Genomic DNA, 26,496 nt, shown 5'->3' with positions numbered 1-26,496 from the left:
AACTTCCGGTGGAAGTAATAGACTCAAGGTAACGGCCGAAGTTTAAGCGTCGACGGAGCAAGTCTTGCAGTACCTTCGGCTGGGACGCACCGGTGCAGTTCAGCGCCTTATTGCATTAGGGCACTGCATACCCCCCCCCCCCCTCCCCTTTCGCAATAATTTCGGAAAGTCTAATCGTTGGTTCTGTCTTATTCGTGGGCTTTTCCGGTAGCCAGAATTTGCATCTTCGATAAGATTTGAGTATTTTTCGTCCAAACATAGAGCTATTCGACTGTATCCAAATGTTCTAAGAATGTCAAACATTTTCCATAACTACCCGAATATTCCAATTTCGCGAATATTCGTATGTCGAATATTCTTAAGTCGTATTTGTATGTCGCAAATGCGGAAAATTCGTATTGCGAATATTCGGACATGCCGAAATTTCAATATGGACTATTCGGTCATTCTCAATATCCGAAAACAATTTTCACACCATTTATCTCTCTCGTCCGTAAGAATCAGATTTATGAAATTTCTAGCTCATGTTAACAAAAATTAGAAGGAAAGTACCGGCCCGCCACAGCCGAGCGTACAGCGTCAGTTTAGCGATCGTTTAGCACGGGGAGGGCATACCACGTCGTTTACGCGTCCCAGGTTGGGGCGAACGTCTCGCGTTTCCGCCGCCCGAGGAACTCGGAGCCCATGCGCTTGGGCATCATGTCCGACGAACGCTTGCCCAGGAACTCGGAGCCGATTCGCTTCTGCTTGGCCGCCGCGGCCGCCGCCATGGCCAGGTCGAGGTCGTCGTCTTCGTCGCCAGCGGCGTCGTAGGCGCCCGCACCGAACCGGGTCACGCCCGCTGAAGCACGGAACAGCCGCGCCGCCCGCAGCGCCGCCGCTGGCGAGCGCGCCGCCATTTCTTCCTCCCAGAAACCGGGCAGGGCGTCGGCAGCCTCGAGTCGAGAGGACGCCGATCGCTTGCCCAGAAACTCGGAACCCATGCGCTTCGCTGCATGGCGCAATGGAGACGTGCACGGCGCGCAGAGCGTGGTTTATGATACAACATTCAGAGATAACACACAGTGAATAAGACCCAATGCGAAGCGTTATCCCAGCTTTCCCACGAGAGGTATCGCTGGACCGGACAGCATTAGGCTAACGCAAGAACAAAAGATAGGAAGAGAAGTTGCAGAACGGGCGTTCTATGCATGCTCGCAACAGTGACAGCGATAAAAATATGTGCTTGACTTCACGACCGCCATTTCAGAGGGCATGTCTCTATAAAAATGACTACAAAACAGTATTTAGGCACCACCCACCACCAGATTCGGCATAATCGAGCCAACGCGAACCACTGGCATTGTCCATACATCTCATCTGGCGACGGCTTGCTCGACATCATTTGACGGGAATAGACTCAAAGGCGACAACTTCCCCGAGCTGTCTTATATATTGAGGTCAGTGAAGAACGTCTGGCGACACAGAGTATGAATGTGGAACACCCGGTGTTTCCAGCGTCGTCCGACTGCTTTCACTGCTGCGCAACACGTGCGGAAGCGGAACATAAAGTCGGGATGGCAAGTATCTTGGAATCCGCGTCAAAATCTGCTTCGAAATGACATTTACAGAACGAAATTCGCGCTATCTGAATTTAAACGTCTCGACTTAAGGCCACCGTAACACCTCTAACCAGCATAGGGGACAATGTCGCGCCCTAAGGAACGCCGCGCTTCGAAGTAATGCTTCTGCACCCCAGCGCCACCACGGAACAATGCGAGCGTGATATTAATGCGAACCTAGCGTGCGAGCCACGCTGATTGCTCAATTATTGCGTTGTGGGAGGAATGAGACGACGCCGCTCTTCTCCCAAGCTCCCCGGAACATTTCCCCGCTACTGCGACGCCATTAGCGCGGTTGCTTGCCGAGCCGTGCCGACACTCGACGAATATAGCCTACCACGTCTGTGCTATCTACGTTCTGATCGGTGGCGCCGGGATGTCTCTCCCCGTTTCTCCATGGGATGGGAGCACACGGCTTGCGTGACATACACCGAGCGCTCTCTCATCAAGCAACGACGCAGCCCTCCGGGTGCAATCAGGGCTGCGCCACGGCAAGCTGAATTCAGGCGGCGTTGCGATGGCTGCACGTGCAAAGGGCAAGTGCACGTGCTGCGCGGTGCGTCTTCAACCCTTTTGCGTTCTCACAGGTAATAGCTCTAAGACGCACACCTTTCGCCCATGGAGTCAATTGCCGCTATCTTGAATTGAAGAGATTTGTATGAAAGCGCATCTCGGTTGACCTGTTCACCGCAAAGGTTCTGGACTTAAGCAACGGCCCGCTAAGTTACCCGCGTTCTACTCCATTTGTTATTTATATTAGGGGTGAAGCCCCTTAGGGGCTGGGGCTGCTGACGTCTCATGTCGTCGCCGTCATCGTAATCATCTTCTCCTGTAGTCACGGTACAAAAACACCGGGAAACTTGTTTACGCCTCGAACAGAGAGCTTCGTGCTTCAAAGACAAGAGACTTTCACGGCAAAGCTGTATACCTCTAACCCCCAACGGTTTCATCTCCGTTGGCAAGAACACCAAGGCGCCAAGAATACACTTACACACTGCATGCTTTATCCCTCACCTGTTTTCAATTTAGTGGAGATGGACCTGGATTTTATTTTAAAGGTTTGCCATAACCTCGTTCCTTTCGACTGCGTGAGGCATTTTTGGGAGGAAATTACGCCCCGTGGTCAAAAATTTTGTTCTTTCTTTCAATGAAACGCATTGAAGAACTTTTCAGGCTGCCAACAAAGAGAGCTCATAAAAAGGTCCATCCCTTCATTCCACGTATGCTGCTTGCTTGCAGTAACTGCCAAGCAGGCCACGGCGTGCTAACTGCATTGCGAGGCAACAATGAATACGTCAGTCCCATATCTTCGGGACACTGTGAGCAAAAAGAACGCCACGTTCTGCAACGCACTCTAAGGCCATCTTTTGTTTCTGTTGTTTAGAGCTGATTTAGCGAACTGGAACCGAGAGCGAGGGAGTTAGTTTAAAAGGTGATTTAGAGAACTTTAGTACATCAAGAGAGGGCGGAACTGACAGGGCTCAGCGCTGAGGTGGGCATAATAATCGTAACGTTTGCCTGTAGAATGCGCTCGACATGTATTAGGGACTCTGGGAAAGCACTTAAAATACATTAAGCTCTCCTCATTACGAAATCCCGTGAATTGGAAAATGGCTTTGTTATGAACAGTACTTCTTTACATTTATTGTCATAACCTTCACCTTCCAACTGCACCTTATGTATGTATTTCACCACTCCCTTCTGTTATGCCCCATGGACCTTGAAAGTATTTTCAATAAATAAACAAGTAAAATCGCGGATGAGCTGCTCTCTACGTACTGCACTGCGGACCACGAAACACTTCTGTTAAGGCTATAGATTTCATTATTACGAATGTTTACCCGTGTGCACGGTACTGGCAACGTAGCGGTTGACTACCGCTGCCTTTCGGTTAGCCTCACGGAAGCCCCGTCCAGGCGCTGAGCCCTGTTCGTACAAGCTGCCCGTACCAGAACGGTTGTTTAGTGCAACTTTTAGCGTCGTCTAGGCGCCTTCTGCCACTTAAGAGCACAGCTGGGCTGTACCGCGGCAAAGAAAGCTTTACGTTCAAGTTAGTTGTGTCGGCGTTAGGTGAAAGGAAAACGAAAGGTGGGACCTATAGAGAAGGGTCAAGGGGAAGAGAAAGGAGGGGAAAAGAGGGGGAAGGACAGGCAGGGCGTAGAAGAGGCGTTGTGGTCGTCGGCAGTGTTGCCATTACCCTCCATGTTGGCGTGCACGGCGCAGAAGAATCCGCACGTCGCCAGGATAACCAGGGCGAACAGGTGAAGGCAGCTCATGGTGGCGAGATTCCTGGGAGCGGGAAAGAGAGGGAGAGAGAGAGAATGATCATCCCGTAAGTATGAGAATAAGCGAAAGAAAGCATATTGTTTAGAACACTCAACAGAGCTATCCCAACGTGTTGTTCTTTGTTTACCATTGTCTTGCGAAAAAAAAGTGGTTGATTTCTCGGTCATAGGAATCGGTAAAACACGAAAGTGAAATGTGCAGCGAAATCTGCAAAGGAAGGAGCATGATCTGCGGGTGGGTGGCTGTCTTGTGGGTGTGCTTGGCGAGCGACGTCTAGCTAGCTGGTCGCTTCAGCAAAGGTGCGACCAGTTCGGTCCTGTTCCGTGGCGTGTACGGCCTACGGTTGCGTTGCGACGACCTCATCCTATGGAACACGAGAGGTAGAGTTCGTAGCTTGCACCATGAACCCGCAAATGCGTGCAGCTTCCCGCTGGCGTTTTTCTTCGCACCAAATAAGTCACGTTCTCGCCATTCTCCCGTCGGCGTCGCTACGCCACAGCTTACGCCAACTGTTGACGCTGGTTAGCGTCATGGTGCACTACTTCGCTTCACCTCTCCTAGACGGCAGCACCATCCGCGTCAATGAAACGTTTTCTGGCGTTTCGCCTGTGTTCGTTGTCATGGCGTCATTTCCGTGGCGGATATGACGTCAGTGAAATCTTGGTGTGTCCCGGCATAAAACACTCTCGTGTTAAAAAAATAAGGCATAAAATTGTGTGCCAGAAGAAGATCCAGACATAAACGTTGCGAAATATAATAAAATGACAACCACAGCAAATTCCGTGCAGGTAACTTGAAATGGCAGCTAGTCGGGAACTAGTGGAGAGACTGAAAGGGGCACGTCAGAGTCGTAAACGGCATGCGTTCGACGCCAATCAGGCCCCTTCGCAGCATTCCTGGTCAGTCATGCATAGAGTACGACAGCCTCTGGAATATTTCAAATCACTAAATTTTGTTTTGGGGTTCACGAAGCCAGTATTCGCGGAAATTCTTACGTATTGAAACGATCGCAGTTTACGTTTATCGCTGGGAAGTGGCCATGAGGGCGTTGAATTTTAACTGTAAAAGGCACTCGCCGCCCCATGCGCGGCATTTAAAGGTTTCTCTTTTCTCCATTTTGTATTTTCTGTTTTAACACGAAAATGTTTTTAACCGGGATACACCACGATTTCATTGACGTCATACCCATCACGGATATGACGCCAGTACAACGAAGCAAGCAGCCTGTAAAGGGTGCATCCCTGCACATAGGGTCTTCTTGTGAGGAAGCAACCTTTAGTTCGAAAGAGTGTAAAACATGGGTATATCAGTCCTTTTTGGTAAGATGACATGTCATCACCCCGCTACAAAGGGGAAACCAATAGCAATCATAATCATCAGTGCGTTATACTGAGGGTAGTTCGTTTTCGCGTTTTATATCTTAACACGAAAGCGTTTATGCCGGGATACACCAAAATTCCACTGACGTCATATCCATCACAGAAAAGACACCAGTACACCTTTGCCGAAGCTACCCACCAGCAGGACGTCGCTCGCCAAGCACACCCACAAGACAGCAGCCGACACGAAAATCATGCTCAGCTGTAGATTTCGCTGCACATTTAACTTTCGTGTTTTACCGATTCCTATGACAGAGGAATCAACCACAGTTTTCTCTATCCCTTTTCTCTCCTTATTTCTTCATTTTCTCTTTTCTTTGCTTTTCTCGTAAGCAACTCCTTGTGTTGCGGCGGATCTAAGTCAAGGGTACGACTATCTCCAAGTGCATTGCTTGGGAATGGAACGCTAGAAACGAGCAAATTATTTTCCCGCCAAATCCCTGCTTGAACAAACCTTTCGAATTCGTATATGCAATATAACGGTAAATATGACCTGCTCGGCGGGGCCTTGTTTTTCCGTTCGAAGCTTATTAAAAAAGGCGGAGAAAAAAGGGTCTTTGGGTATAAAGACAAACACCGTATAGCTGCAATCACCGCTGTCGGGGAAATTACTCTTGGTAAACGGAACGCAGAAAGGCCAGGAAAGTATGTCTCGCTAATCGAATGCTGCGTTTATCAAGAGAATACACTAGAACAGGGAAATACTGTCGAACACACTAGTTCGGCGTCTTTTAAGCAAATAACTATCGCTCAAAACTATTAAGACACAGGGCGCGGAATTGATACTTTCATTTGTACCATATATTCGCAGACATGAGATCTTGTGGTTCAGGCAATCGTTCAGCGGCGAAAAGGGGACCAATCTTTGGCTGTTTGAGATCTTCGAGCGGACGTCTTTTTGTTTCTGGTAATGTCATCAATGGCCACAAGGCTACCAAAGAAGATCTTCTAATCCTCTTTATATAAAAAGTAATCGAGTGTTTGTAACGCTGAGCATTGGAGAATCACAACTGGCTATGATTTTTCGTTTATTCAAAGGGACAAGATAAAAAAATACCCCTCTAATATAAAAGAGTCATCTTGCAAGCACCAAACTCCGAGACAGTTACTCTCTTTAAACGAAAATTCCCTTCCGGCGATTTTCATTGCAGACATTCATTGCATTTTGTGGTTAGCAACCGAGATTGATACCAGAGAATAATAAAAATAAACAAGAGCGACGTTGAATAAACCAAAGAGGCGTACTGTGAATCTTAAACAGTGTATTTTTATGGGCGCTAAAACAACGTGGCCACGAAAGTGTACAACCAATTTTTATTAGAACAAAAATTGATTTTACACCTTCGTGGGGACATACACAGAGCTGTGCTGCCGTCACCAAGGTAAGCCGAGCCGAGCCGAGCCGAGCCGAGCCACATCACACGACGCTAAGGCACGCAGCGGAAATTAACACTTCTTTCACTGTCGAGGAACTGTACTCTAGATAAACACCGATGAAAGAAAGCTGGTGGTGACACGTAGCCGGTTCGAGAGACGATATCAACAAAGCCTTGATTCTTGCGTCACAAATGGAGATGACAGAGCTGCGCGCAGCACCAGCAAGCAAACAAAAACAAACGAACAACAACAACAAAAAAACAGCAACCACAATATTGGCGAATCGCAGCTTCTGGTGCTAGGGTGTAACCGAAAATTCGGAAACGGGGCAGACGCCCCACGCGCTGCAGGTTTTCGTAGAGATGCAGCAACGCAATCAGGCACCCTTGCTTCGATCCCTTCGATGCGAGCATTAGGAAACCACCATGCGCCGACCATTAGGCATGGGAACAACTTTCCCGCATTCGTAACCATCAGCCGGACAACGCCGAATTACGCCATCGTAGATGTTTCCCGCGACCTGGCTTATCCAGTCCGTCGTAAACGCTGCGCCTATACCCTGAGCGGGCAACGTAATTAACGGGACTGGAGGCGCAAAGCGGCGTCGTCGAAATGGGGAAAAAAGGGGTAATCACCCTCAGACATCAGCGTCAAGAGGAAAACTTCCCGTTATCACACATTAAAGGCCCGTTTGCTTCAGATACGGATTTCGTGTACTTTAACAGCCGAATTATTTCGGAGGTGACAGGCGAGGCTGTTTATCGATTGCTTTGCCCGAAGCTACGCACTTTTCTTGCAGAATGGTAGACCAGACTATTGCTGATAAAGCGAGCATAATCAGGGAAACGTTTAGATTACAGAAAGTGTCAACGAGAAAATTCATCCAGTTTGCGACATATCATGAAGTGATTAGAGAAAGTGGGAGAAAGATGAGATCCTCGTGTGGTCTTAAAACTGGCATAATTTCGCTCTTATTGGCGCATTCCTTAAAAAAGAAGAGGACGGAAGAAACAGGAAGCAGAGGGAAGAAGGAAGAAGAAGGAAATAACAATAAGAGGAAAGAAGGAATGAGGAATATTAGGAAAGAAGAAGAAAGAAGAAAAGGCAAAAGAAAGAAAAGAACAAAGGAAGAAACAGAAAGGAAAGAAAAAGAAAGAAAAAAACGAAAAGGAACGAAGGAATAAAGAAAGAAAGAAAGAAAGAAAGAAAGAAAGAAAGAAAGGAAGGAAGGAAGGAAGGAAGGAAGGAAGGAAGGAAGGAAGGAAGGAAGGAAAGGGAAAGAAAGAAATAACAAACGAAACAATAAAGAAGGATGCAAAAACATAAATAATAAGAGCAAGAACAAGAACAAGAAGCGGAATTAGACAAAAAGGAACCAAGGAGATGAAAAAGAAGAAAGAGGAACAAATAGAAAAAATCAAGAACGCAAACAAGAAAAAAGAAGATATCAAATAGAAAAAGGATCCTTCTTCGGAGAAGGAGAAGGAAAAAATTGTCTGAAGATTTCAACGAGAACAAAAAAGAACGAAACGGAAGCAGCATAAAGCGCGAGCAAGACACGTGCTTCACTATGGAGGCGTCAGCGACACACTCTTTTCGGGTCGGTCATCTTTCAACCGCGCTTCGAGTTCTTCCCACCCATTTCATGCCGGCTCCCCCCCCCCCCCCCCCCCCCCCCCCACCGCTCCCAAACGTCGTTAATGGGTTGCGCTCTTTTGCCTACTCGAGCGCGCGTAACGATCCCTTCGACCCCACTCGACTACCTTTGGAATTCAGCAAAAGAGCGCCTGTTGCTGTCACAGAGCTGCGCATTCACGATAACGCCGGTGCGCTGCACGAGCAGACCACGCTTGCAGCAATGCTTCCCTTGCTTCTCCCTCCAACTCCTGTTGCTTTTCTCTCTCTCTCTCTCTCTCTCTCTCTCTCTCTCTCTCTCTCTCTCTCTCTCTCTCTCTCTGTCTCTCTTTTTCTTCATGCTCCAAAGCTGGCAAGGAACTCAACTTTCCCAAGAAAAATGGAAATCCTTAACGATACAGCCGTACTTTGTTGCCCTTCTTACGCTCTTCAGCTCTTCCGAGTAGGCGGCTTTAAGCTTCTCCGTCGTCGCTGTAGCAGAAGCCGACTTTGATGTTGCGGTCGTCGCATATTTAGCGAGCATGCGCGAATATATGCGCACGACTCGCCAGTATGCGGGGGCGACGCCAAAGTTCAAGCCAGCCGGGCATCATTCATCATCGTGGAGCTAAGAGCATCGGAAGGCGAACGCGCTGGGAAGGCAGGAACGCAGCAATTTTTCGTTATAAAGGTGGTTCCCCTGCCCGCCTTTTATTTTCGTATACCTGAGCGGAAAGCGTCGTCGACGCCGAAGCGTCATTAGGCGAACAATGTCAACTCTCAAAAAAGGGTTATTTTTCAATGACTCGGTGCTGGAGGCTCGGCATTATTGACACGTATTGGCCGCTCCAAGGCTGCTTGCTTTATCTCACAACGCACGCGCGCGGAAGCCACACTTATAAAAAACACGATCAAGATTTCAAAGCTGTCTCGCAAGAAGGCCTCATAGCCCTTGCGTGGAGTTGACCTTAATTGAGAGGGCTTTCCCATTGACGAGTGTTCGAAAAGTGAAACGGATGAGTTTTGAAGAGCATCGCTGAAAAGGCGTGCCGTGCTACAAGTTTGGTGTAAACCCAGCGTTAAGAATATTGTTTGATCCCTGAACGCACTTTTTCGCTCGCAGCATGCTGTACATCACCGAAATTAAAGAAGGAACCGGAAATATTTCCAAATTTATAGGTGAATTGCAGCAGTCAGACAGACACCTGATCTAAAGGACACCGGTTATTTTAGACCAATTGGAGTAGTTTAACCTGCAATACGGCCACGTAAGGCGCTCTGAGATTTTTTCAACCACGTAATTTAAAACCAAGGAACTAGTGAGCTGCAGCCCCACCTTTTTGACAACGTGTAACTAAGGCGGGTAAAGAGTCGGCATTACCGTGTGAAAGCACAGCTTAGGACCTTCTGATGCAATGAGCGGCCTTACCGGTTCCACCGCATGTTTTGGTCGAGACGATCGTTGGTGGAGCTAGAAAAAAACGTAGGATGCGATAGATGTGTCTTCGACGAGCCAAAGAAATGTTTTTTTGAGGGTAACGGGCGCTGGAGAGTAGTTGCAGGTAGCTTGATAGTCAGATAAATGGAATGAAGGGGGGTCCGGGGTGGAAATGAGTTAGTTTGTAGCCATCTGAAGGTGGTTGCTTCATGCCTTGAGAGTTGGTGGTGTGGATTGGGAAAATCAGCCCTTTATGTCAGTAGTGCGCCAAGATGTCCGTATAGCGCAGGAGAGGTTGTGGATTAGGTGGATCAGGTGATGGCTGCCCCGAGAGAGAAACGGACCTGTGCATATAGGCGCGGGCAGAGGCGTGAGCCGCCTCGTTCCCCTTAAGGGATTCGTGTCCTGGCACCCAGACTATACAAACTTCAGGTCTTGCTCGGTCTTGTTAGAAGGAGATGAAGGGCCGTTTTAGAAATGCGGCCTTGTACATCATTTCTGCATGCTGCCTGAGAGTCGGTGAATATGGTGTCTGGGTCTTGAATAGTGATGCTGGCGTAAACTATAGCGGCTTAACAACATCACCTGCTGTTTTAAGAGCGAAGCTTTTTAGCAAATCGTAATTTTAGGTCCGTAGTAAATTGCCGAGCGTGCGCACGCGAGAGCTGGGCCTCGCGGCAATGCGCGCGGCAGTTAACAAAACCAAGAAAATGCAGAGCGCTCGTGTGTGCGTGTCCCGCAGCGACCACCCAGCGTCATCGGCGCACGTTTGCAAGCCAAGCGTACACACTTGGGAGATCGGCCAAGATTGGCAGAAAAAAAATATCTCCAGCGTTCGCCGTTATCGTGGTAACACTTGCTCGGATCATGAAAGACACGTCATAGCGTGTGCTCATCCAAGGTGATGTCCAATGATTATCACTTCAAAAAAAAAATTGAAAGAAGCTCACACTTAACAACAATGGAGCAAAGGTCGTTGCGGCATCGAAGAAGCAAATCGGCTGCAATCGTGGACTTAAATTTTGTTATGGTCGTGAAGGCGGCGTAAAGCTTCGCTACTTTCAAGTCTTGCGCGTTAGTGTGACCTTACTTCATTTTTTTATTAAAAATTTTATTGATTCAATAATTACATAAAGTCTCCCACTGCGGGCATTAAGACTCCAAAGCTTGGGGCGTATTGATTTTGTAGACTAGCTCTGTCTCCTTAAGGGGGATTTCGTGTTTTTTTTTTATTTCAGCCAATGGACACTTTGCGCTTCTGAACAGTACTCTTCAACTGATTTTGCTGTTTGCTCACAGCGTCAGATATCTGAATAGACCAACCTTTTCCCCGTATTGGGTTTTCTATCTCGCTAGGCGACGGCGATTTCAGCCAAGACCGCGAACGGGCAAAACCGCCGTACTCACTCGCGCCGTGCTCTGTAGTTCGCAGGGTTCTCGTTTCTTCTTTTAACGGCGGATGCAATAATTGCCTCGGACATTCGGAAATTCAGGGTCATCGTCAGTGCGAGGGGGCACACAAGGTTTCCAGCGGCACGAATGGAAATAAACTAAAGTACTTGAGGGGGAAGTGCAACTGGGCCAATTTGTGTCTGGGTGGGAATCGAAGCCAGGGCCTCCGGAATGCGACACCAACGTTCATACTTAACACCGCCACATATAAATGACAGTGGATTGCTAAAAGTAGATCTATAAATAATGCCCTGCGACCTCGATCTTGAAAATCTACTAGACATGTGTAAATATGGCATACATGAGTAATTGGAGCATGCGAGACTCATAAGTAACAATTACGCGAGCAGCGAAGGCACCGGGAACGCGGGTACATGCCGATTTGACGTTAGGCCTAACCTTACGCTATGACATGCTGCCTAGCCATAGGGAGCTTCCTGCTTCCCGTGTATTAAGCAGGCCCTGAAGACAAAACACAAGTTTGGTTTATTATGCACTCTACTGTGTCCCGACAACAGTGACACCAATTTCGCCGCAAATTTCTGAGAAATTATCTCGATAATCAATGACGTCACATGACGTCACATATTCTCGTTCGTGCGATTGGCGGGCGCCGACCCAAGCCGCCGTCAAGAAACCTGACTGCGCGATTGGAGTGAGGCTTTTAGTTCCGCTTGATCGTGCCACTTGTATGCTTAACGTGCTGCTAACAGACTGACGGCCAGGCTTTTAATTCAGGCGCATATTACGTCAGTCCTGCCCGTATTACGTGTACTGTGGCGCGAAATTTGAAAGTTATCCGCTGTTTCTGTGATTTGTCGGTTGAAAGATTGGCCCCGTACCTGCTCCTTTCGTTGCAAATGTATCGTCGCTGTCGAAATTTGCCAAGTAAATGCATCCCTTTGCTTTCCCGCTCACCTCCCTCGCAATGCCGCTTCTGCGAGGCTGCGGGCACCCTCTACCATATCATGTGGTGCTGTGATAAGAACCCCCACCTACCCCCCCTGCCTTTCCCCTCCCCTGAGCACTGGGAGAGAGCACTGTCCAGCTCGGACCCTGACGACCAGCTTTGGCTGGTGCAGCAAGCCCAAGAAGCCGGACGGACTCAAGGGGTCCTGGAATGAGGACTCTTCCCCAGGGCTGACAGCTTCAGATACACGTTTATTCCTCCTCCTCCTCCTCATGCTGTTACTACAGTCAAACCCGTTTATAGCGAATTGCAATATGCACCGGGATTAGTTCGATATATCCAATAGTTCGATATAGCCGAACCCGCCTATAACGAGCTGATTGTTACGAGTTCGCAATCCGCGGGAGCACCCCCCCCCCCCCCCTCTCGCCCTCCCCAACTCCACCATCCCCGCATACAGAAACAAACACATTAAAGTAGCCAGTACCATACCCAAAATAATCCATTTATTGCAAGTAATAAAGCTACTTTCCGCCTGAACTGCCTACTTTGCAAAAAAAAAAAAAAGCGGTGATTTTTGTTTTCACTTTCATTTTGGCGGCTTCAACTAGCATAGCATTCTCTACACGAAACATTCTTACACCAGTTCGAGTCCGCGTCTCCAAAATCTAAGACGCATTGGCCGAGCACATCGACTCCCGAAAGCGCTTCATTATAAGCGTCGGACGGCTTTCACTCCAGACATCATCGGGGGACATGGGGGAGCTCTTCCCGCAGTTCACCGATGCTGCTGTCTTGGTCCGGACTCGCTGACTTCGCGGGTTCCGTCGTGAGTCCCGCGCGTCGGAAACAGTTACGGAGAGTGTCTGGCGTCACGTCGTCCGTGCGAGGCGCAATGTCTCAGTCGCAACTCTTGCTTTGCGGTCGCGGCCAATCCGCATCCCAATCGCCGCTCCGAGACCGTGCATTTCGTCGGCCATTTTCGGCGCGCAGAGTTCGATATATCGAATGTGAACTTCGTTATAAGGAATATGTTTCCCATGTATTTCCGTAACTGAAATATTTTTGTTCGATATATAGCATAATTCGCTCTATCCGGGTTCGTTATAGCCGGGTTTGACTGTATTCCGTCGCACTCCTCCCAAGGTAAACACACTAAAGGTTTGCGTAAGTTAATTTAAATTTACCGCGTTCTCCTGCTCCAGGACGGGGGCCTCGATGCTAGCGTTGCCGTACGGTGGAGACGAGCGTGAAGCGAGGCGCCCTACTTCAACGTTTATAGAACCACGTTGCCCTACTCCCCGTGCGTTCCAAGCTGAACGCGGAACCTATCTAGTGGAAACTTTCGTAACTGTTGCCGCTTGATTTCTTAAAATGCTGCTAGAAGCTATCGTGGCGCGGGCAACAGAAGGCGATGATTTTCTGCAGCGGATGTAGTATTTGATTTGCTGTCGCAGCAACCAAGCATTCACGAATTTTTAAATAAAGTAACACTGCAAATATCACAAATTTATCGATTTTCTGCCTCACATTTTTGTAATGTTTTGTTCTTGTTCAACAATGTTGGCAAGTATGAACATTGACACCGGACTTAGCCTTTTAGATTTGGCTGTGAGTATATGACTAATGCGCAGCTTTTGTTTCACTTTGGCCAGGTTGCAGAATCGAGTCAGACAGACAGGCAGACAGACATACAGACAGAGCAAAACTGCTGCGTTTAAGTAGTCCAAAAGTAGGCGGCGGTAGTAGACTTCCGCCTTTGAAAACGTCTTTTGTGCCTGGAAAAAAGCTGAGTGAGTTGCCAAAGGCTAGTTCTTGAGAATTCAATAAAGTCGCATTTTGTCTTCATGGTCCTTCAAGCTCGCCACAAGAGATAGTTTTTCGCATTATTGATACGCGCAAACGACAAGTCTCGGAGCCACTGTTGTTCCACCTCTTTTAAAATACGTTTTCTTGTTATTCGTTTTCCCTCAGACCGTCTGGAATCGAGTTCAGAAGACTGAACCTACTGCAATGTCACCGCTAGCAGCAGCAACCCTACACAGCCACCGCGGCGGGTAATGGCGATCGATTCAGAGCAGACACCGACGACGGTGCTAGGATTGCGTGAGCGCGAGCTGGGAAAGCGTGTTTATCTGCCGCACGGGCGTCGTCCCGGCTCCACAAGAGGTGTTTCGACTCGAGATCTCCGACCGCCGATAACGCCTTCGCCGAGAGTCCCAGCAAGAATCGCGCCTGTCTCTGCAGAGTGGGCCAGAACTCGCGAGGATGAACAGAAGCAGACTGCACCGTCTCGCGTTCGCCTCATAAGGTCGATGGGGCGGGCACTTATCGCCACTTTCCGTAATGAGCCGCGAGAACGGAAGCCAACCCGAGAGGGACTTGGGCAAGCAGATAAACGCCATGTTTCCCTCGAAAAGAAGCGCGTGATTCGAAACCTCGGAGTTCGCAGAAAAAAATATCCAAACGAGATAGTTCGCGCTGCTGTGCTGCGTCTTGAGCGAAGCAAGCGTCGTGTCACGTCCGAGTGTTTCTTGTTTTTTGTGTGTTTGTAGTGTTTTTTATTATTATTATCCCTCCTTGCGCTGCTGCGTGCCGAGTCGTGCAACGTGGTGTAAAGAGCGCGTTGTTACTATTGTATACCTGCGTACTGTCAGCACTGAGGCAGAAAGACTGCTTGCTGCCAAAGTCCCTTTCTTTCTAAAGTACTTGGTGTGCCTTCTTGCGTTCATTGCTTACCAGAGGAAAAACCTTGCCTTTGTCAAGACGCGAACCATCCAATTTTGCCCACTAATCACAGGCGCTAAACTAACGCTTGGTCTGGGGAAGCCACCACACATCGGCGTTCCTCTACTTCTAAGAATGCTTTTTTTTGTTGTTGTTTTTGTTTCTTACTTTTCCCTCTCGTAAAGCATGTGAAGAGGTTACCGGCACCGTTACTTGGCACGCCAACTGGCGTGATTTTGTTCTCGGCTTTCTTTCTCGTTTTTTTTCCTTTACACGGGCTCGTCTCTTTGTATACTTTCTTTTGCCTCGAATATTCCGTGTCGGTGCGCTGTCCTGAACAGAAGTCGCTTGCACGCCACGCTGATGTCATCGTAAATTGAGTTATTCTGCCAAATCGAACGAGCGGGGAAGATTGTCGACGAAGGTGGAGACTACCCACCGGGTTCTCAGAGCTGGAAATAGATGGTGGCCAAAAATGTTTCGCCATTCACTCTTCTCGGGTGACCTCAAGACTGTCGATTGCGCAATATGGTAAGCCTAAAATGCGCTGTATTGTAATTCGGAGGCGGGCAAGATCAGGGCGTCTTGAGTCTACGTTGTAGCGCCTTACCGTAGTGCTAGCAGCGAACAGACAAACGCCTCCTCCTTATTCTTATGGGACAGTATGTTGGACTACAATCCAGCCGAAAGAAATAATATTTACGGGGTCGCAATGAGGGGACGGAATAATAGATTTATAAGTGGCAGGTTTAGAATTATACTTCTGGGCTCAGGTTCATGTTAATACACCGTTGTCAGAATATACCGACTTGGTTTGCAGTTCGCATCCAATGCAGTTCAGCCGATTTGATGCGATGTGAAGTTCTGCTGGAAATTGGGTGAAAACAACAGGCGTGCGGTGGAAAACGTCCGGCAACTATAAAGCCTTTGTGAATCAAAGCCGATTTTTAGAGCGAAGCTGTATATGCGTGGTCCTTTAGTTTTCGCGCCCGTGTGGAATGAAAACTTTTAAAGTTGGCAGCATATAAAAAAAATGAAGGACGCTCACACTAACGCGTAAAAGTTAAAGGTAGCGAAGCCGTACGTAACTTTCATGACCTTCACGACGGTTCAAGTCCACAATTGCAGCCGATTTGCTTCTTCTTCGCTGCTGAAGCGACCATTACCCCATCACAGTTGCTATAAGTGTGAGCTTCCCTCATTTTTTTTGGAAGTGTTAATCATTGGACATCACCTTGGAGGGGCGTACGCTGTGAGGTGTCTTCCTCGTTCCGAGCAAGTGTAGCCACGATAACGGCGAATGGTGGAGTTCTGTTTTTTTCCTTTGCCAATCTTGGCCAATCTCCCTAAGTGGGTATGCATGGCTTGACAAACGCGCGCAGTGGACGCTGGGCCGTCTCCGCGAGCCCCGCGCTCACGTGCGCTTGCTCGGCAATTTCTTGGTATTTTTAACTGCGGACACGAAAAATTACGATTTGCGGAAGAACTTCGCTCGTTAAAAAAAAAATGCATTAAAACGGTACCCGCGGAAGTTGTCTTCTAGGCAATGCATCAATGTTTATAGGTGAAGCCGATTTTATGAAGACCGGTGTCAGCTTGGTTTTTGTAAGCTGACTTTCCTCATTCACAATTAACACGCGACGAAGGAACCACCTTCCGGAGCCTACAAACCAATTCGAATCACCATAACGCTTTACTAAACTCTTTGTACCTCCATCCAATACCCTGCCACCTGTAACTCCTGCCCTCTTGCTGGCACCCTATACAACGTGTTATGGGAGTGCCAACGGACCCCCACTCTAACCCCTAATCCCAACCCTACCCATGAGCAGTGGGTAGAGCAGCTGACCAGCTCCGAGCTCTGGGACCAGACCCGACTGGTGGAACGGACCCGGACGGCCAGCCACCACTACCAGTATAATAAATGTCTGCGTCTCTCTCTTGCTCAATTATACGCACTCTTTTTTTAATAATGGTTGTTTAGCATCTTTTAGGTCAGTTCAGTAGCGGGCCCCGGCAAATCAAGAAGTTTAATTGACGTTCTGCATCGAACCGGAAGTGCCGGCCTTACCTATCTTGAAATGGACTATCGCGGGCCGCAGAAGGAAGGGGTAGTCGGACCATGCGACTGCCTGATGTTACTTTTTTTAACACGAAAGTATTTTATTCCCAGATACACAAAAATTTCAGTGACATCATATCCGCCACGGAAATGACGCTAGTACAACGGAGCAAGTGGCCTGTAAAGGGTGCACCCCTTGATGCAGGGTCTTCTTGCGGGGAAGCAACCTTTAGTATTAAAGAGCACGATGTTCTTAGGGTTGTTCGTTTTCGGGTTTTATATTTGAACACGAAAGTGTTTTATGCCGGTATACACCAAGATTTCACTGACGTCACATCCTTCAAGGCAATGACGCCAGTACACCTTTGCCGAAGCGACCCGCCAGCAGGACGTTGCTCCCCAAGCACACACCCACAAGCCAGCCGCCGACCCGCAAATCATGCTTAGCTGCAGATTTCACTGCACATTTCACTTTCGTGTTTGACTGATTTCTATGACAGAGGAATCAACCCCAGTTTTTTTTTCAAGTGAACCAGCCATTTACGAATACAGTAACTTAATATAACATACATTTATATAAGCAGTAAGTTTACGTATACGCATTATTTTTCAGGTGGTGTGGAGTGGTATCTTTCGGGGCATGGTCGACAGAGGGTGCACAACAGTCACGTTTATATTTGAGAAACTCACGAATAGCTGTCCAGCTACGGATACACGATGTCGTGAGTATAGCAGCGCCCTTCATTTTTTCGTAAATTTCACGAAAACAGCCCAAGTTGCCTCATTCATAGTGAGGGCTGAAGTAAATCCGGAAATAACACTGTACTCATGTTAGTCTACAAAGCATAACCTACATTGGTTGTCGGCGCTTCTCATAAATAGCCTCACTTCATCCAACAATTACGGCGTGCTGCCAAGCGCAAGTTACACCTTCACGATCCGAGAATACGTTTTCAGGAGATGTTTGAAACAAACCGCATACAGGAATAATGGGACTCATCTCTGGGCGCCAACCGTTTTATCGACCGGAAACACCTCGCGCAAAAACGTCGTTGTCTTGAATGCTTATTGGACTCAATCCCCGAGTTTTTCTCCAACATAGCTCACTGCATCTGGTACATCGCGGATTTGTCGACCGTCAAGGCTTATACCCGCATGGCGGAAACTGCGGCGTGGTGGTGCTCCGGGGATTTTCCCGCCAAAGCCTGTAAATGTAATTAAGCAGACCTTCCCTCGGCAATGCACCGCGATTTGGGCAGCCAGAGTTGGGAAGAGCGCACGTGCTCGGCCCACGGGCAACAGACACGTTCGTACGAAATCCTAAACACCATTTTCGAGAAGGCGTTGCTCTGAGAAGCCCAAATAACGAGACGCTTAGATCGCAGCATGATGGCGCCCCTAAACCGAGGGTCCCCAAATGGTCACCAATGGGGAAGATCCCCGTGCACAGAGGTCTAATCTGGAAAGCCACGCCGGTGCAAGTGTTTTGTGTGGACGTTTAGTTTCAACCCACACCAATGCCTCTTCTGAAACGCGCGTCTAATGTTCTTCCGGGACCGCGCGCCAAGACCACGAGCGCTCGCCCAGGGCGCGTTCTAAGTCTTCATTACGTGCGACCCTTAACCTTCAGCTGTGGTTGGTCTGACAGGTGGACATTGCACAACAGCTTTAGCTGTGACGCAGGTAAGCCCAGTGTCCGCAATACCTGGGGCCGGAATTACCCTGCCGCGTCAGCGAGGTTAGGCAGTGTTGCACAAAAATGGCGGCAAAAAAGGGGATGTCGTTGATGAAATCTCTTTCATTCAGGGTGCATGTCATCCAGGAGGCCCTCTTTTCTTTCTTTTCGCAATTGCAGGGCATCCGCGTGTGTGTTCATTAAGCTTCGGTTGTGGTTGGTCAGGTTAACTCCGCCATAATATATGCCATACGGAGTAAGTCTTCGTTCATGGGCTCGCCTGGTGATGACACCCGACTTGCTGTTGCTCCACGCCTGTCGCATTTTTACGCACGCCACGAAAAAAAAAAAAAGAGCAAACGCGGTGGAAGGTTATCACGGCGACGGCGAAAAGCGCGCTCACAATCTCATGCGCATAGCTTGGAGATAGAAAGAAGACGAAAAACTTTGCTGGCCACTATTGTTGGAAAAATTGCTATTGTCAAGAAAATTTCTAATTCTGGTGGAGAATATCAGTCATCCTATTTGCTACTGATGTCCATTAAAATCGCAATCCATGATACGCTTATACAGTTAACCGCTCCATGTTACGGTAAATACAGTTAACCGGTAAATACAGTTAACCGCTCCATGTTACGCATAAAATTTTCTTGTGAATAACGGTTGAGCTAGCATCCGGAATATCTGTCTGAGTCCCTACGGCTTTGCAACTAAATATTCGTGTGATGTATGGTTGGTCAATAAAGTTTCCACCTCAATAAAGTTTTCACCAACCGACCCTTGTGGCTTCAACCTTTTACTAAGTTTGTTTAACCATTTCATAAAATCTCCACTTCCTTGTGGAAGAACTCCGAAAACTTTGATCCGTCCTGCTGGGACGGTTCTATCTTCTAACAAGTGAAGTTTAACCTGTACTATATTATAACTTCATTAGGCGTAGCAAAGAAAACACAGGACGTGGGAGACAAGGAACAGCACTGGTTCTTACACTAGCGCTGGTCCTTGTAGCAGCGCTGGCTCTTGTACCAACCAGATCGTACCGATAGGTTGTTAGTTTTAACTTCTACGCTTGCTTTTGTGCGTGAGCGTGCCACCAAACGTGATGCATTGGGCCTTCTGAGGTGACGGGGCAATTTCGGCGTCCTGTAAAATCTTGACAATGATCTCGAGGGCTTCTTGTACTTGATAAAACTTGTTGCTGGGCTAGTTGGTTCATGATCATAACAACTGGGATTAGCACTTTAAAGAACAGGACACACGTAAGAGAAAATGGACAGGACTGGCGCTACTTTAACTGATTTATTCACAAGCTACATCTTCGCATTTATACAATGACAGAATCGATCATGCTTAGTGTTTACGGCTGCGGTTATCTATGTATTTGTTGCGATGATTGGTTGGGAGTTGTCCTTTAAATGGTTCACGCTGCGCATGATCCAGTCTGTCATTGTATAAATGCGAAGATGTAGCTTGTGAATAAATCAGATGAAGTAGCGCCAGTCCTGTCCGTTTTCTCTTACGTGTGTCCTGTTCTTTAAAACACTAATCCCAGTTGTTATGTTCTTGTACTTGGCCTGTAAGACTTGCGAAACATTGATTCTCATTTGCTGCAATTAAAAATCAAGAAACAGGGGGAATATTAATGTTAATATTGTTCAATAATATAAACTTGAAACACATCCCTAAGTGTTCCAGTGTACATTTCCACAGCCATATAGATAATGATTTAATAGAAATATCTTTGCCGTCGGTGCGTAAGGGCAGAGGTCAGGCACGTGGGAGCACGACGGTTAAGCATAAAAAGACGCAAAAAACGGTAGCAATTCGAGCGAGAGCAACGACCGTGCGCTTGAACTAGAACCCCGCTAGTTCTTCACGCTGAGTGAAACCTGCGCACATTTTGTGCGCAGTAATACAACGTTTAAGCACTACAGCCCCGTGTATTCCGAGGATGACCCCGTCTAAACAAATTTCGTTTTTTAATGTACTTCTCTGAAAGCTCAAAATGCGTACAGTGTACGCGCAAATATGAATGACACGAATCTTCGTGCCTGAAGGGTCAGCAGGGGAAAATGAAACACCGCGTTCGCGGAATCGCTTGCTTTTGAGTAGAGTAAATGCTAAATAAATTAGAATACGCAGTTTGTTCCAATCTTCTTTTTTTACATCCCAGCCTACTCGTTGCCTCTGTTAGCATCTGCTCTTTTCGTACTCTTCCACGCATCTCAGCTCAGCATTGTTATACGGTTTCCCGTTGAAACGCACGTAAAAAGGTGGCAGTGGCAGGGGCTCCATCTAGACGTGATAGATCGCGCCAACATTTCTCCATATCAATCAGCCTGGCCTCATACAACAACGCCATTCCACGTTGCGATGTATTACTGTAAAAAACAGCAACAAAACTAAAAAAACACACGTCCGGACAAATTTAATTCCAGCGCGCAATAAGCAACAACTGCGGGGAGCTCGGTGAAGCGGTAACCAACAGAAACGGGCCGACATGCAGTCCGGCGAAACACGGAGCACGAACAGAGCTCAGAGTAATACACAAACGCGCCGAAAACTAAAGCAACATCCGACGCATGTATGATTAAGGAAATTTTTAGAAAAAGCCTGCGCGTGGACCATGCATATGCGCATGCGCTCTTTGCCGTTCCACGGGCAGAGCAGCAAGAGAAACCCTAAGATGCTGCGCTCCGGCGTTGTTCTGTGTTACCCTTTTCCTTTGAATGTTTCTCTTCAGGGTTCGTTCCTTGCCGAGTGGAGTCGCCGAGACGTGCCGCCGCAAAGTAGCCGGCACTAATACGCCCCTTTTTTCTTGTCTGTACACACGAGCGCGTGTCTTTCGTTTCCGGTCGAGAAAATTGAGCAGCGCTTGCCGACAGAAACCGCACGAAACGCGCTCGTCTCGTCGAGCCCACCGAGGCAACGAAAGGCCGCAGTGGCCCGGGACACGAGTTGAGTGGAAAAGGCCGATGGCGTCACTGAAATGCGTTCAGAGCCCCAAGTACGTCAGTTTATACACCAGCTCCTAGATTGACAGGAGATCGCCTCCCACCCACCACTGAAGGGATCACTGTCGTAAAAGCGAAATACTATTGACGCTTGTTTAAAAAAAACCCTGGTACGCTGAGGTGAAGCCAGTCAACCACGCTACATGAAAATAAGGGGACGGCTGTTGATACTGACACTCTTCAGTTATCTAAAAGGCGTTGGTATATAAAGCATGATTACCGCACTGGACAAGCAGAGAAGAATTGTGGGCCTGAAAATTAATATGCAGAAAAATAAAGTAATGGTGACTGGTCTCGGGAGAGCAGAGCGGTTTGAGGTAGGTGGCGAGTCATTGGAAGTGGTAAGCGAATATATCTACTTAGGCCAATTAGTGACCCCGGCTCCGAACCATGAGGCAGAGATAATAAGAACGATAAAAATGGGGTGCAGTGCATTCGGCAAGGCATTCTCAGGTAATTAATGGCAGCCTACCATTGTCCCTGAAGAAGAAAGTGTATGACAGCTGCACCTTTACCGGTACTCACCTGCGGGGCAGAAACTTGGGGGTTCACTATAAGAGGGTTCCACTTAAATTGAAAACGACTCAGCTGGCAATGGAACGGAAGATGATAGGTGTAACATCAAGGGACAAGACGAGAGCGGAGCGGGTCTGGGAACAAACGCGTGTTAAGAACATGTTAGTAGAAATTAAGAAGAAGAAATGGACGTGGGCAGGGCATGTAACCGAAGGCAAGATAACCGTTGGTCATTGAGGGTAACAGAGTGGACCCCTAGAGAAGAAATCGTGGCCGGGGGCGGCAGAAAGTTAGATGGGCAGACCAGATCAAGAAGTTTGCGGGGATAAATTGGTCGCAGTTCGCACAGGACCGGGATAATTGGAGATTGATGGAAGATGCCTTTGCCGTGCAGTTGGCGTAGACATGCTGCTGCTGATGATGATGGTGTACAAGGGTCTGTGATGATGAAGGTTCGGGGCAGCGGTGTGTTAAGGAACGAAGTCGTGTGCAGTGAACCTACGCCCGACGGCGAGGACGAAGATGATTATGATCATTATGATGATGATTAGACCATTTACCACATCCAAGTGCGCGGACAGTGCCACTGCGCATGCGCAAAACAGCTTCCGGGCATTGTACGCACTGGCTGTGGCGGGTGCTATTGGGGCCGACTCTGGGAGACTGCAGTCGTCAGTCATAGCTTAACCACTCACCTAGCCCTGGTGGAGCTCGCCGCCAAGACCGGGGACACAGAAAAATGGCTTCAGCCCTTGGCGCACAATAACCCGAGAAGTAGCAGCCCCTCAACCAGGCACGAAAGCAGAAGCGAACCCGACTCGCTGATCTCTCTCTCTCTCTCTCTCTCTCTCTCTCTCTCTCTCTCTCTCTCTCTCTCTCTCTCTCTCTCTCTCTCTCTCTATCTATCTATCTATCTATCTATCTATCTATCTATCTATCTATCTATCTATCTATCTATCTATCTATCTATCTATCTATCTACCTCTCTCTCTCTCTCTCTCTCTCTCTCTCTCTCTCTCTCTCTCTCTCTCTCTCTCTTGCTCGCTCCTTCGCAAAACTCTGCGATGCGGCTAGTACTTCAACGCCCAACCAAGCACTGCGGAGAGTGCCTAGGTGATGTCAAAGGTCACACCTGACAAGAAGCCCTTTAGACTAAGGGAAAATAAAAAAGAAAACATTCACATACATGACGGTAGTATCTCCGGCCGAATGTCCCCACCGCGGCGGTTGTTAGCGGCCGACGGGAGAGAGAGAGAGAAAAATACTTTATTGGTGAGACACCGGATTCAGGTTGGGGCGGTGGCCTCAGCCCAGATGACCGAAGCGACCTGCAGCACCCGTTGCGTCAGGGTCCGTTGATCCACGAGGCAAGAGCTACCCAAGACCTGCTCCCAGTGGGTGGGGGTGAGGAAGGGGGGGGTAAGGGTCCGCGGGGCACTCGCACAAAGAGTGGTATAGCGTGTCGAGGCTGCGGCATCTCGCACACTCTGCGGAGAGGAAGAGGTGTGGGTGGGAAACGTTCCCGCTAGTGCAACGCTTGTTTTACTCTGATAATGCTTATGTGTTGTCATCTTTCAGTCAAACCTGATCCATTTTCCTCCTTCGCGAGGTTGACCTCGTGGCAAGATATCCTGTACACAGAGGATCAAGTGGCGGACCAAATAAGTCCTGATATACATATCGGGTAGGTTTATAATCTTCATTTTATGATTGACCAACCAGGAAGAAGTGTTTCGGGGCCAAGCTTTCTGGCTGAACAATCAGAGCAGAGCTCGTGACGTAACGCCAACCAGCTGGCCAATTGTAGTCTACTTGAAAATACGCCATGGCACTATGTCCGGTTTGACTGGTTTGAATGATCGCGGCGGATGAAAGATGTGACGTCACTTGTGGTCTTTTTCGAATCCTCCATTCCTCGTCTCTCAGTGGAAGCCTTCATTGTAAGGCTGTAAGCCTACGTAGTTTGACGGAGGGTTAACTCGCCACCGCCACCATCGCCACGAAATTCTGGACTAGTACTCTTGCACTGGTTACGTTACAAGTCGACTGGGAACCGTCATTGTCCTTGGCGTAGTCGATTAAATCCATCTCAAACTCATAACCACCGTAACTTTCCCTCAAAGCCATCCACTAGGATTTCTAATTCGTTCTCGCCTATCCGCCATGGCGGATTAATGGCTAAGGCGTTGTGTTGCTGACCGCGAAGACGCCGGATCGTGTCTGGCTGGAACGGCTGCTTTTCTGACGGAAACGCAAACAAAAATCCCGGGCCATCTCCACTCACATGAAACCTGGGGAGGGGCGAAGCAAGCAGCCTATAAGTGTATTCTTGGCGCCTTGGCGTTTTTGCCAGCCGAGATAAAACCGTTGAGGGGTAGAGGTATACAGCTTTGCTGTAAAAGTCTCGTGTTTTTGAAGCACTTAAGCGTTCCAGCGCGAGGCGTAAACGAGTGTCCCCGTGTTTTAGTACAGTGACTACATGAGACGACGGTTACGACGACGACATTAGACGCCGACAGCCCGAGCCCTAAAGGCGCTCTTAAACACTGTTGTGCCGAGAATCCGTAACAAGTTCAACAACCCCAGGTGGTCTAAATAAATCCGGAGCCTATCCATTACGGCTCGCCTCATAGCCCTCACGCAGTTTCGCTGCCTAAGGCACCTAGAAATTTTTTTGCGCACTGTTACCTTAGTTCTTGCGTCTGCTTCAAAAAAGGGATCAGAGCAAGATATCGTTTCAACTGAGGAGACTTCCGGAAGGTGTATTTCAGTCATCTGTATACGAGTCACTGCGGATAATCACAGCTGCATGTACCTTGCTGCAGATACGTAGCTTCCGCTGAAACATTTGTCTAAAAATTACTTTTCCGCTTATTATATTTGCCGAGAATGTTGTCTGAAACGTTGGAAAGGAGCGCAAGGATCATTGCAGCGGAAGGTGATTTTTACGGCCCACGGAGGAACGAGCATGAAAGGTTAAAGGGTAAACACACTTTGGAGGAAGTCTTGTGAAGTTGATACAGTCGCATGAATGCTTAGGAAGCTGCGTGATGGCTAACGAGAGCAGAGAAGTGTTTCCGAAACGCGACACAAGTGCCTATTTCCGGTTCCCTTCGCTTCCGCAGCGATTAGAAATCTGCGGACCATTTTTCAGGAGAACCCTTTGGTAGAAAGGTTACAAATCAAAACATTACACATCAGCTGAACGCGCGAGCCACTGACGTCAATAGCTTAACATCGAGTGCTCCGATTTACGAAATGCCTATGAAACGCTTCCTCAGCGACACACTAATTTCCGGCTTAGAGTAAGGAGCTCTGTAGCTTCTTGTTTCGTCGTTTCCAATTTTTTCTTTCCCTTCGCACCGAGAATATTTGGCGCCCGGCAGCTGAACGTACGCTTTCGTCCGCCCACGGAGTAAATGTAAATTGATAGTAGGGTAAATTTACGACCGCTTCACTGTATGCAGCGGAGCGATCGTAAATCGCCGCCGCCTGCGTGAGCGGTAGAGGCGCAACGGTAGTAGAAATTGACGCATCATTGGATACCAAATGAAGCTAACCTCGCGACTGCAGGGCTCCACGGCTCAGGCGTTGCGCAAAACGAACTGCGTCCGACAACTAAGCACGCGCTTTCCCCGCGGCTCAAGTAGAAATAAAACAACGAAAAACAAACTCCAACTTCCCGCTTTTTTCCATCTTTAAGTTTTTCCATCTTTTTTTTTTTTCTGTTTCTGAAGCGACAGTTCTGCGAGCAAAGTGTACTGAACGGCGACGACGTCATTATTATAAGTTTTACTCGATTACGACCGCTGCTGGTGGTTATGCAATATTTTAATGTGACTTGCACAAAACGCTCCTTAAAAGGAGTTTCTGCCGCAGCGCTTGAACGCTCCTCTTGACATCACGATTTCTAACAGCGGTAGTTCGCCTTTCTGCACACAAACAAAATATCAAGAAAATGCCCAGCGATCGTGAGCACGTGCCTCGCGGTGGCCGCCGAGCGTCGCCGGCACGCGCAATTATTCCAGCAAAAATAAATAAATAAATAAACAAACTTCAGAGCTGTCGTTGAGCGCTACCGCACATGTAAAAAAAGTCTCCGGTGCTAATGCAAAAGATGAAACGACACCCTAATTGGGAGAAGTCATAGCGGCCACCGCATTCTCTAGAAGTCACTATGAACAATTGGAGACATGGCTACGAGTGTGCCCATCCTTAATTCCCGAGACGACTTGCAGATCACGCCATCGCTGTCTTGAGTCAATGATGGAGAGCTGGTGGAAGTCTACAATTGTCAGGATGACTTTGCATCCACCACTCTCCGCGAACAAGACGACGACCTCTTCGATGCAAATGACGACGATTACTGGCACCGCAACGACGCAAGGTCAATGGTGCTGTAACTTAACTATGCGTCCAGCAATGTTCACCTACAACCGCTTCGC

General features: G+C 48.2%; 1 protein-coding gene across 2 annotated transcripts in view; it reads right to left on the bottom strand.

Annotated features, from left to right (window-relative positions):
- The window catches only part of LOC144153823 (uncharacterized), a 93,110-nt gene that overhangs the window by 7,258 nt on the left and 59,356 nt on the right, over window positions 1–26,496 (bottom strand). The window contains exons 2-3 of one of the 2 annotated variants that reach the window (XM_077685554.1): window positions 3,799–3,890; window positions 616–991 (exon numbers count right to left, since the gene is read on the bottom strand). In XM_077685554.1, the coding sequence (XP_077541680.1) occupies window positions 624–991; window positions 3,799–3,877 (447 nt within the window). In that variant the 5' untranslated portion in view covers window positions 3,878–3,890 and the 3' untranslated portion in view covers window positions 616–623. The remainder of the gene's footprint in view (window positions 1–615; window positions 992–3,798; window positions 3,891–26,496) is intronic. The other variant, XM_077685553.1, reaches the window with a different exon arrangement.

This window comes from Haemaphysalis longicornis, unplaced genomic scaffold (genome assembly GCF_048455015.1).
Source record: "Haemaphysalis longicornis isolate Haplotype H1 unplaced genomic scaffold, Haemaphysalis longicornis Haplotype H1 scaffold_9, whole genome shotgun sequence".
Taxonomy (NCBI): Eukaryota; Metazoa; Arthropoda; class Arachnida; order Ixodida; family Ixodidae; genus Haemaphysalis; species Haemaphysalis longicornis.
The sequence above is the reverse complement of the archived record's forward strand: the minus strand, read 5'-3'. Positions and strand labels throughout refer to the sequence as shown.